At 43.2% G+C, this 11,844-nt stretch overlaps 1 protein-coding gene across 1 annotated transcript; it reads right to left on the bottom strand.

Annotated features, from left to right (window-relative positions):
• Nucleotides 1–7,490: 7,490 nt before the first annotated feature.
• On the bottom strand, nt 7,491–10,774 carry LOC123105751 (non-specific phospholipase C1). Its single transcript, XM_044527885.1, has 3 exons — nt 9,527–10,774; nt 8,465–8,641; nt 7,491–8,211 (listed from the first exon to the last, which is right to left on the bottom strand). Exons 1-3 carry the CDS (start codon nt 10,653–10,655, stop codon nt 7,895–7,897), a joined length of 1,623 nt encoding a protein of 540 aa, XP_044383820.1. The 5' UTR covers nt 10,656–10,774; the 3' UTR covers nt 7,491–7,894.
• Nucleotides 10,775–11,844: the final 1,070 nt, after the last annotated feature.

Genomic DNA, 11,844 nt, shown 5'->3' with positions numbered 1-11,844 from the left:
GACGGCAAAGAATCTTTGCCGTCCGCTAGCAGACGGCAAAGATCTGGCTGATGGCAAACTTGGTCTTTGCCATCAGCCAGTTCTTTGCCGTCCGCTTTTTGGAAGCTGATGGCAAAGAGCTTCTTTGCCGTCCGCTAGCGGACGGCAAAGAACTGGCAGATGGCAAAGTAGCTGATTCTAGTAGTGCATATCTGTATATGCTTGGCTCGTCAAGTATAACCTGAGTATTCCGCGTGTGCAACTGTTTTGCACCCGTTGTATTTGAACGTAGAGCCTATCACACCCGATCATCACGTGGTGTCTCAGCACGAAGAACTTTCACAATGGTGCATACTCAGGGAGAACACTTCTTGATAATTAGTGAGAGATCATCTTATAATGCTACCGTCAATCAAATCAAGATAAGATGCATAAAAGATAAACATCACATGCAATCAATATAAGTGATATGATATGGCCATCATCATCTTGTGCTTGTGATCTCCATCTTCGAAGCACCATCGTGATCACCATCATCACCGGCGCGACACCTTGATCTCCATCGTAGCATCGTTGTCGTCTCGCCAGTCTTATGCTTCCACGACTATCGCTACCGCTTAGTGATAAAGTAAAGCATTACAGCGCGATTGCATTGCATACAATAAAGCGACAACCATATGGCTCCTGCCAGTTGCCGATAACTCGGTTACAAAACATGATCATCTCATACAATAAAATTTAGCATCATGTCTTGACCATATCACATCACAACATGCCCTGCAAAAACAAGTTAGACGTCCTCTACTTTGTTGTTGCAAGTTTTACGTGGCTGCTACGGGCTTAAGCAAGAACCAATCTTACCTACGCATCAAAACCACAATGATAGTTTGTCAAGTTGGTGCTGTTTTAACCTTCGCAAGGACCGGGCGTAGCCACACTCGGTTCAACTAAAGTTGGAGAAACTGTCACCCGCTAGCCACCTTTGTGCAAAGCACGTCGGGAGAACCGGTCTCGCGTAAGCGTACGCGTAATGTTGGTCCGGGCCGCTTCATCCAACAATACCGCCGAACCAAAGTATGACATGTTGGTAAGCAGTATGACTTATATCGCCCACAACTCACTTGTGTTCTACTCGTGCATATAACATCCACACATAAAACCTAGGCTCGGATGCCACTGTTAGGGAACGTAGTAATTTCAAAAAAATTCCTACGCACACGCAAGATCATGGTGATGCATAGCAACGAGAGGGGAGAGTGTGATCTACGTACCCTTGTAGACTGACAGCGGAAGCATTAGCACAGCGCGGTTGATGTAGTCGTACGTCTTCACGGCCCGACCGATCAAGCACCGAAACTACGGCACCTCCGAGTTCTAGCACACGTTCAGCTCGATGACGATCCCCGGACTCCGGTCCAGCAAAGTGTCAGGGAAGAGTTCCGTCAGCATGACGGCGTGGTGACGATCTTGATGTACTACCGTCGCAGGGCTTCGCCTAAGCACCGCTATAATATTATCGAGGATTATGGTGGAAGGGGGCACCGCACACGGCTAAGAATATGATCGCGTGGATCAACTTGTGTGTCTAGGGGTGCCCCCTGCCCCCGTATATAAAGGAGCAGGGGGAGGTGCGGCCGGCCGGGAGGAGGGCGCGCCAGGAGGAGTCCTACTCCCACCGGGAGTAGGATCCCCCCCCCTTTCCTAGTTGGAATAGGATTCGGGAGGGGGAAAGAGGAGAGACAGAAGGAAGGGGGGGCGCCGCCCCCCTCTTCTTGTCCTATTCGGACTAGGGGGGAGGGGCGCGCGGCCCAGCCCTAGCCATCTCTCCTCTCTTCCACTAAAGCCCACTAAGGCCCATATACCTCCTGGGGGGTTCCGGTAACCTCCCGGTACTCCGGTAAAATCCCAATTTCACCCGGAACACTTCCGATATCCAAATATAGGGTTCCAATATATCAATCTTTATGTCTCGACCATTTCGAGACTCCTCATCATGTCCGTGATCACATCCGGGACTCCGAACAAACTTCAGTACATCAAAATGCATAAACTCATAATATAACTGTCATCAAAACCTTAAGCGTGCGGACCCTACGGGTTCGAGAACAATGTAGACATGACCGAGACACGTCTCCGGTCAATAACCAATAGCGGAACCTGGATGCTCATATTGGCTCCCACATATTCTACGAAGATCTTTATCGGTCAGACCGCATAACAACATACGTTGTTCCCTTTGTCATCGGTATGTTACTTGCCTGAGATTCGATCGTCGGTATCTCAATACCTAGTTCAATCTCGTTACCGGCAGTCTCTTTACACGTTTCGTAATACATCATCTTGCAACTAACTCATTAGTTGTAATGCTTGCAAGGCTTATGTGATGTGCATTACCGAGAGGGCCCAGAGATACCTCTCCGACAATCGGAGTGACAAATCCTAATCTCGAAATACGCCAACCCAACATGTACCTTTGGAGACACATGTAGAGCTCCTTTATAATCACCCAGTTATGTTGTGACGTTTGGTAGCACACAAAGTGTTCCTCCGGCAAACGGGAGTTGCATAATCTCATAGTCATAGGAACATGTATAAGTCATGAAGAAAGCAATAGCAACATATTAAACGATCGGGTGCTAAGCTAATGGAATGGGTCATGTCAATCACGTCATTCTCCTAATGATGTGATCCCATTAATCAAATGACAACACATGTCTATGGTTAGGAAACATAACCATCTTCGATTAACGAGCTAGTCAAGTAGAGGCATACTAGTGACGTTTGGTTTGTCTATGTATTCGCACAAGTATTATGTTTCCGGATAATACAATTCTAGCATGAATAATAAACATTTATCATGATATAAGGAAATAAAATAATAACATTATTATTGCCTCTAGGGCATATTTCCTTCAATGAACTCGAGAGGAAGAAGGGAAGAACAAAGGAGAGGGAGAGGGGAAAGGGGGAAGAACAGAGTGCTGGTGGACGAAGGGTTTATATAGGATGACCTTTAGTACCGGTTCGTGGCACGAACCGGTACTAAAGGTGTTGGAGGGGCCCCACTCTGACAACATACTTCCACCACTCTCATTAGTACCGGTTCATGGCACGAACTGGTGCTAAAGGTTCGCCACGAACCTGTACTAAAGATCTCCTGCCGCCTAGCCGTTGGAACCGGCACTAATGGACACATTAGTGCCGGTTCTGTTACAAACCGGGACTAATGTGTCTCACATTTGACCCTTTTTCTACTAGTGCCATATGATCCTAGCGCGCGGATTCAAAAGTTTGAAGACATGAATATAGATCAAATGAGATTCTCTCAAGTGATTGATTCACTCATGTACCTAGCTTGTGCTACAAGGACTGATATCGCCTTTGCTATGAGCAAGCTGAGCCGGTTTTGTTTCGAACCTGGGAGATGTGCATTGGCATATTGTTGAAAGAGTAATGTGTTATCTGAAAGGTACTGTGAGCCATGGACTTCACTATACGAGATACTCGATGGTACTTGAAGGGCATAGTGAAGGGCATAGTGATTCCAATTGGATCTTTGATGCTGATGAGATAAAAGTCATAAGTGGATTTGTGGTCATACTTGATAGTGGTGTTGTTTTCTGGAAGTCTTGCAAGTAGACTTCTTAACTAAGTCAACACTGTATCAAAGGGTAGTATCTAATTTATCTTTTATTTACTCGTTCATGTGATAGTTGTATATTATGTGTTTATAGATGTTTCAGTTCTATGTTCTGTACGTGCTCACATGTTTAGATATAGATATGAGTTGCATACTGTTAATTTCATGTTTTTTATTTACTCGTGGATTAGATTAATCGAAAGTGTACTAATAATTTCAGCAATTTCTTGTGATAGATCGACGATGGCCTCAAATTATTCTAACAAGTGATATAATGAGAAAAGTCATGGAAGGTTCTAAAAATGGATGGTATTCGTCGAGTCAGCACGGTGAAGTCATCCAGGAGAGTTAGTAATGCAAGCCTTAAGCTGATCGATTGAAAACAAATACTTTCTACAACAGTCATCAAGTTAGATGGGGCGAGATCAAAGAGGCGACAAAAACAACAACAGTTGATGTCAGCGGGGTGGTTCGATATAGATCGCAATCAGTGCACGACATAACGCATGCACATAAAGTTCTTTTTATACGTATGTTAATTGTCTCTTTCGTCTCGCATGAAGCTTTGGCAAACCCTATTCAGCGCCTTAAGCACCCGCTACAGGCGTTTCTGCAATCGGGCGCATACCCACCCTCAGTGCTGGGCCGGCCCATGTGCCTTTTCCTTTCTCTATTTTTGAAAACGCAAAAAAGGGCGCCTGAGCACTGCTACGAAGTAACCACTCCGCCAACAAACCCCACGTGATAAGTTAACTCTTTTCCATTCTTTTCTTCTTTACACTTTTCTTTTCTTTTTCATTTTTCTTTTTTTCATTTTTTTCATTTTTTTTCGTTTTTCTTTTTATCTTCTTCCTGATTCAACAAAGTTCCTAACTATTTGGTGAACTTTTTTCAAATCAATGAACTTTTCTTTCAAATGCGCTGAACTTTAAAAAAAAGATGACCTTTTTTTCTGCGTGTCAGAAAATAGATGAACTTTTGGTTCAGATTCGATGAACTTTTTCCAAATTCAATGAAATTTTATTTAACTTTGATGAACTTTTTTCAAATTCGTTGGAATTTTTTCAAACTGGTGAACTTTTATTTAACTTTAATGTTTTTTTCAAATCCGAAGAACTTTTATTTAACTTTGATGTACGTTTTTCAAATCCGATGAACTTTTTTTCAAACTCGATTAACTTTTTCCCACATTGATGAACTTTTCTTCAAATTCGATGTTTTTTTGAAATTGATGAACTTTTTTCATTTTTTTCATGAACTTTTCTCAAAATCGATGAATGGTTTTTGAGTTCGTGAACTTTTCTTCAAAAATGATGAACGTATTCAAATTCACGATTTTTTCAAAGTAGTAGACAGTATTCTGCGAATAAATAGCCCCGCCACGCTGTTCTTAAATACTTGATGCTGGTATCTGTCACGAATGTCTAATGGCTCTAGTGGTTAGCTCAACTTCGAGATGAACGCAAGGACCTGAGTTTGAAACAAGAGAAAGGCATCTTTTCCCATTTTCGGCGTTATACATTCAATGGCATCCGCCTTCATGGGCCGGCCCAACAAAGTGGCGCGGCCGTGTGCGCCAGGGAGCTGTTCGGGCGCTTAAGGCGCTGAACAGGAGTTCTGTGAAGCTTTTGCCCCATACGTTTAGCTATTGGGCCGCCCGCTTTCGTCTATTTCTTTTCTTTGCTGGGTTCGTTCGATCAGTGAGTTCGCAGGTTTGCCCGTGTATATTATTTTTTCTATTTCATTCTTTCTTTTGTCTTTGTTTCTTCACGGCTTTTTGGCTTTTCCATTTTCTTTGTATTTTTATTGGTTTTCTTAGTTTCTTTCTCGGTTTTCATTGGTTTTTATTTGTTTCTTTCTTGGTTTTCATTGGCCTTTTCGTTTTGTGTCTTTCTTTTTTTGTTATTTTATATTTTTATTAGTTTTCATCAGTTTTTTTGTTTCTTTCTCTAAGTTTCTATGTTTTCATTCTTTTGAATTCGTTTCTTTGGGGTTTTCATCACCTTTGTATTCGTCATTTTTCATCAGGTTCCTTTTGGTACAACACATGTCAACTTTTTTTGGTCCACATTCAACATTTTTTGTATACATCTGAAACGTTTTTATATAAAGTGTTAACATTTTTCAATTACATGATTAGCATTTTTGTGGACTTATATTGTTTTATGTCTACTTTTTCCCATACACTTTGCACATTTTTGGTATATATCTAATGCATTTTTGCAATACATGTTTAACATTATTCGGCTACAAGACTAATACTTTTTGAAAACATGGTCAACATTGTTTCTACACATATTTAACACTTTTTTAAATGCTTGACTAACATGTTTTAATACATGGTTAATATTTTTCTAATCACATTAGTTTTTTTCAAATGCTTGATTAAAAAATCAAATACAAGATTAACATTTTTTTAATAGATGGTAAACATTTCTTCTATACACATTTAAAAAAATTCAAATGCTTAATGACTGTTTTAAAATACTTGTTTTTTTCAAGTGCTTGAATAACATTTTTTAAATACAAAATGAAAATTTTCAATACATGGTTAACATTATTCTATACAGATTTAATGTTTTCAGAAGCTTGATTAACATTTTGAAAATACTTATTTAATAGTTTATTCAAATTCTTGATTAATATTGTTTAAATGCATGATCAACTTTTTTCACGCAGATTGCATATTTTTTGTATACATGAGAAACATTTTCTCTATACGCATTTAACAATTTTCAAATGCTTGCTGATCGTTCTTTTCAATGTTTTATGTAATGTCTATTTGCAACTAATTTGTTTATAATATTTGAAAATATAAAAAAAATATTAAATAAAGAAACATTAAGAAAAACGAAAAAAAACAAACAAAAGCAAGGCTGTGGCCTCCCAAGCGTCTACTATCGCCTTCAGCGATGATTCCCTATGTCTTACTATAAGCGAGACGGAGTCTGCGTCGTCAGCGACCTAGCGTGTACCCTACATCGTCCGTTTCTCTTTTGGGCCGGCGCATTTGGGACTGCTTCACCACCTGCATGTTGGGGTGGCAAGCCCAGACCTGCATGAAACAATAGCCTAGTTTTCTGTTTTGTTTTTTTTTTCACTTTTTTGTTTGTGATTTTGATTTCTTTTTGTCTGTTTTGCTTATACCTCCAATTTTTTTAGCAAAATGTATTTAAAAAATAAGTATATATTAAAATTTAAAAAAATGTTCAGCACATATATGAAAAATGTTTTAAAAAATTAATCAAGCATTTCAAAAAATGTTAAACAAGTGTTTGATTTTTTTTAATGTGTATAGAAAAAATTTAGACCATGTATTAAAAAATGATAAAATTTTAAAAATATGTGGAAAAAATATTTAAAAAATATGCTTTATGGGAAGGGCCAATCCTATGTGGCGGACGCAGGACCACTGACCGGGCACGCCCAGGCACTCCTCATATTATGGGTGCTACACAACCCAAGCATTTAAGAAGGCTTTGAGGGGTTCGGCTGGATCAACTTTTTGCTTCTCTCTCTTGTCCGGTCAATGGTTCCCGCGCCCACCCGGTCAATTTGAGGAGTCCGGTTGTAGATATACTCTTATAATAGTGAATGGGGGAGCACATATTTTATAGAATGAAAAATGAGCTAGGAAGTATTCTCTCGGATGCTCTGATACCCAGCTAACGTTGACCACTGTATTCCAAAAATTCTGAAACCTGCATGTTCTTGCATGACCTTCAACTGGAAATGAGTCATGGACACATGGCTTGAGATGTGACTTTTATTTGGAGGCAACAGAAGTGAAACACAGATTCAGAACTACTTTCTCTGTTCATAAATATAAGATGTTTATATATATGAACAGAGGGAATGAGGGAGGATATCATAATACAAGTGACTCCAAATCCAGATAGATGCAAATAGTTACAGATGGCCAAATCCAACAATCCTTACAATACTCCTTTACGTTGCAGTTCAACTGCTATACAAGCAGGTACAGTAGAGAGCTGAATAGGTACAGTTTCCCGACAACAGATTCCAGATACCAGCTACAGCTTATCCAGCAGGGGATTTTGGCATGCATCTGGTACAATGCTGGGCGATACTACTGAGCTGATATCTCAGCGTAAATCATGAGGATTCGGTCAAGTGAGCTTCAGATACGAAGTGTCATGGTATATATGTACAAAAGCCATGTGTAAGATCTACCCATTACATAAATGCTACCAGACTATGGTTGATGTGGCCCAAATCATGATGCGGATGTTGATAGGATCCACGACGATCCAATCAAAGCTCTGATGACAAGCCAGTGGACATTGCGGCTCTGCTGGTAAGTGCGGGCCTCATTGTCACCAGAGCAGATTCATTTGCGCCTGCCCTAAGAGCACTTCTTCCGGCTTCCAGGAATCTGGAGACAGCATCCTCTGCGTAACGGTTTGCTTCTCCTACACTCATTGTCTTGCCAATATCCGGATAGCTGTTGAGTACATGGTCACCGTTGAGCTGAGAGGCGAGTTGAATCAACTCCACTTGAAACTCAGATAGAGATTTATCTTCATTAGCACCAAATGGTCGCAGAGACTTTGTAACCTCTGGGAGTTTCTCTGTTTCAAATAAAAGGATTATATGTGATTAGGATGCCAACAGAATCAGCAATTTATATCCATAAATCCACGTTGAGAAGCAATCTTAAACATTGTTAACTCCAATAACAGAGCATGTCAAAACACATTTACTTTTTCTTTTTCAAAATTCACTAACCACAGCAGGAATAATGCCAATAAAGAAATCTATGTCATAACTCCAGCATATTAGTGTAGTAACAATGTAACATGCTGAACTATAAAAAGTATTTACCTGGACAGTCAGTTCTTGGCGTCTTTCGAACTTTGAGGTAGTTCTCAAAGGTCCCGGCCCATGCATCCCTCTTTGTCAGGTAGTTAGCACGTAAATTAAATAGCTTCTTTACGGTTGCAGGAATGGATGAATGCTCATATCGTGAGTTTTCAAATGGACCATTTGGTTCATGGATCGCTGCACAAATTCAAAACAACGTACTTAATACTAAGATATTGATATACAGAGCAAATCACAAAAAGGTAAGATTTACGTTATTACAAATGTACTCCCTTCCTATATCAGCCTAGTTTCAAGATGGAGAGGTTAAGCTACTGGTTCAAGTTCCAAGTTTTGTCTATTTCATAAAGACGTAAACAGGAAGCAAAATGGCATTAGAATGAAACAGAAAGCAAGTCCCCCTCTTGATGACAAAGCCTGTAAAATTGCAACCTATCCAACTACGTGTCCACATAGAATGCTACTTGCCAGGCATGCAAGAGGACAATTGCAGCATATGTAATCACTAAGATGGATCATGGGTAGTACTAAAAATGCTGCGAAATTCATATTCAACATTTTATGGAGAGGTTAAGCAACTTGCTGAAGTTCCAAGATTTGTCTACTTAATAAAGGGACAAACAGGAACCAAAGATGGCGATAGAATGAAATAGCAAGCAAGTCCACCTGTCGATGACAAGGGCCCCAAAACTGCTACTTGTCCAACTGTGTGTCCACATGGTCACATGAATACTTGCCAGGCATTCAGGGGGATGTTTGCAGCTTATCATCAGCAAGATGAGTACTACAAATCTTCAATTGTTCATATCGAATATTTTAAAATGAGGAGGCCCTCAGTTCATCAATATGTATGATTAGAAACAAGCTCACCACATGGTTCTATACCAAAGGAATGCTTCTATGCTAAATGAACAAGAATTCATCATACTAACGCCGATCATCTTTGAGTTTGTCTTCCTAACAGAAGCACGGCACAATCTAATCTTGGCAAGTCAATTCATTCCTATTGCTTATAGACATTCAATTCAAATGTAAAGAAAGAAACAACTAGTTGGTACTCACCAGTGCCCTTCTCAATCCAGGGGGAGATGAGGAAGCTGGGCACGCGCACCCCAAGTCGGTCGAATTTGAAGTAGTAAGGGTCAGGACCAACAATCCCGTCGGGCTGGGGCACCCCGACGACGGGCGTGGGGACATGGTCATAGAAGCCACCATGCTCATCATAGGTGATGATGAGAGCCGTCTCGTTCCACTGCGGGCTGGCTCGCAGCGTCTCATAGACCTCCTTAACAAACCTCTGGCCCCTGGCGACGTCGTGCGACGGGTGGTCGTCGTTGGCAGGGAACTCCTTGCAATCGAAGTACCTCTGCTCAATGACGACGTAGTTGGGCAGCTTGCCCCGCGAGGCGTCGAGCTTGAACTTGAGGCTGTACTGGTGGAACTTGACGAGGTGCTTGAGGCGGCGGAGGCTCTGGTAGAAGAGCGTGGCCGGGATGTTCTGGTAGTAGATGCCGAAGGAGAGGCCATCCTCCTCGAGGCTGTCGAAGATGGTCTTCTGCGGGAAGCCGTTGATGAGGTCCTTGCGGGCGTTGAAGGTGAGGCCGTGGGAGGTGGCGGAGTGGACGAAGAGGCGGTTGGGCTGGGTGGAGGTGGGCACGGAGGCGAACCAGCGGTCGAAGACGGCGAACTCGTCGGCGAGGGCGGCGTAGACGGGGACCGAGTCGGGCGCGAAGCCGCTCATGACGTTCTGGGCCATGCCGAGGCCCATGCCGCGCGCGTTCTGCGCGAACCCGGACATGGGGGGCGGGACGGCCGAGGTGTCGGCGGAGCCGAAGATCTGCTCGCGGATGTCCTCGAAGCCGTGGCCGGGGTCCGAGTCGACGTAGCCGGCCTTGTCGGTGACGAAGATCTCCGGGGAGGCCGGGTCGGACGCGTTGAGGCGGTTGGACTCCGTGCCGGTGAGCCCGTCGATGTCGGGGCGGCCGGCGCGGAGCCAGCCGAGGACGTGGTCGAAGCTGCGGTTCTCCATGACCACCACCACCACCGTCTTGACGGGGGAGTGGATCTCGCGCTTCTTGCGGCGCCGCTTCATGCGCGGGCCGTGGTGGCCCCCGTCGAGGCAGTGCGCCGACACCACCAGGGCCAGGAGGAGGAGGCCGACGAGGAGGCGCCGCTCTCCGGCGGCCGCCATGGCGCCGGAGCCGGTCAGGGTCGGCGCGGGCGGCGGCGGCGGTTGGTGTTCGGCGAGTTGTTTTGTTTTGGTATTAATTACCCTTTTTAATTTCGACTGGGCTTTGCTTTCGCGTGCAGGTTGCGGTGGCTGCGCTCTTGTAGGATGGGGCCGGGAGGGTGGTTAGGCTGTTGGAATGGGAGGCCGACGGGTGGGCCCGTATGGTGATGAAGTGGGGCCCAGGTGTCATTCTTTTCGGTGGGTCGGCTCACACGCTGTAGGCTGACTGGTGGGGACAGAACATGGACATGTGGGGCCGCGATGGCATTGTTGCAGGTGGGTCGTCGATCTGTTTATCCGCATGGTTATTATTTCTCCCCCTTTTTTTCGAGATACTCCCTCCGTTTCGCAAAATAAGAGCATCTCCACTAGCTTGTCTATATATGGATGTCTATACTCGTTTTTCACGACGTGAGCCCAAAATAAAAGTCCAACAGCTTGTCTATATAATCGTCCAAATATACGCATCCTCTAAATCAACCTCGACAATGTCCACGCATGGACAATGTAAAGACGTTGTCTAAACACGAGTGCAGTCATGATTTCCTCCTCTCCTCAGCAACGGTTCACCTGTCATGGTCCCTGTATATAGACGTTTTGATGTAAAACTGGATATGTATATGAGGGAATTTTTTTATACCATTATCTATATGAATATATAGACATCTAAATATACACATGCTATTGGAGATACTCTAAGTGTCTTAAGCTTAGTACAAATTTGTACAAAGTTAAGACACTTATTTTGAAACGAATGGATATTAACTTTCTCCCCTTCACCCAATGTGAATGGATATGCTACAAGAATCTGTAGATATTTTCTTGTCGTTGCGTGGATGTGGGCTACAGCATGACCACACACATGGATGGTGTTGTGTAACATGCACTGGTCAACTGTAATACGTACTAGCAACATGTCAAAGTCTTGCCTTTAATTTACTTTTAAATATGTAGCTCCGATTTCTGGCTTGCTAGTTACGGTTCACAGCAACTACTAGAAGGGTAGAAAAAGAATGGACAAAATATGTAGCTCGGAACTCCCCTGGCGGCGACGTGTAGGGTTTTGACTCCTCTGGCGATTTGCCAGAGTTCCTGCTAACCTGCGAGTTAGCGAAGCCCCGTCGGGGTGCCTGCTATCGGGATCGAGACT

This window comes from Triticum aestivum, chromosome 5A (assembly GCF_018294505.1).
Source record: "Triticum aestivum cultivar Chinese Spring chromosome 5A, IWGSC CS RefSeq v2.1, whole genome shotgun sequence".
Taxonomy (NCBI): domain Eukaryota; kingdom Viridiplantae; phylum Streptophyta; class Magnoliopsida; order Poales; family Poaceae; genus Triticum; species Triticum aestivum.
This window is presented reverse-complemented; position numbering and strand designations above follow the sequence as displayed.

Excerpts from the sequence above, each read along its gene's own strand:
- LOC123105751 (XM_044527885.1), bottom strand. The coding sequence starts at position 10,655 with ATGGCGGCCGCCGGAGAGCGGCGCCTCCTCGTCGGCCTCCTCCTCCTG. Across the intron at positions 8,642-9,526 it reads CTGGATTGAGAAGGGCACTG|CGATCCATGAACCAAATGGT; the intron begins GTGAGTACCAAC and ends GAATTTGTGCAG. Across the intron at positions 8,212-8,464 it reads GCCAAGAACTGACTGTCCAG|AGAAACTCCCAGAGGTTACA; the intron begins GTAAATACTTTT and ends TATTTGAAACAG.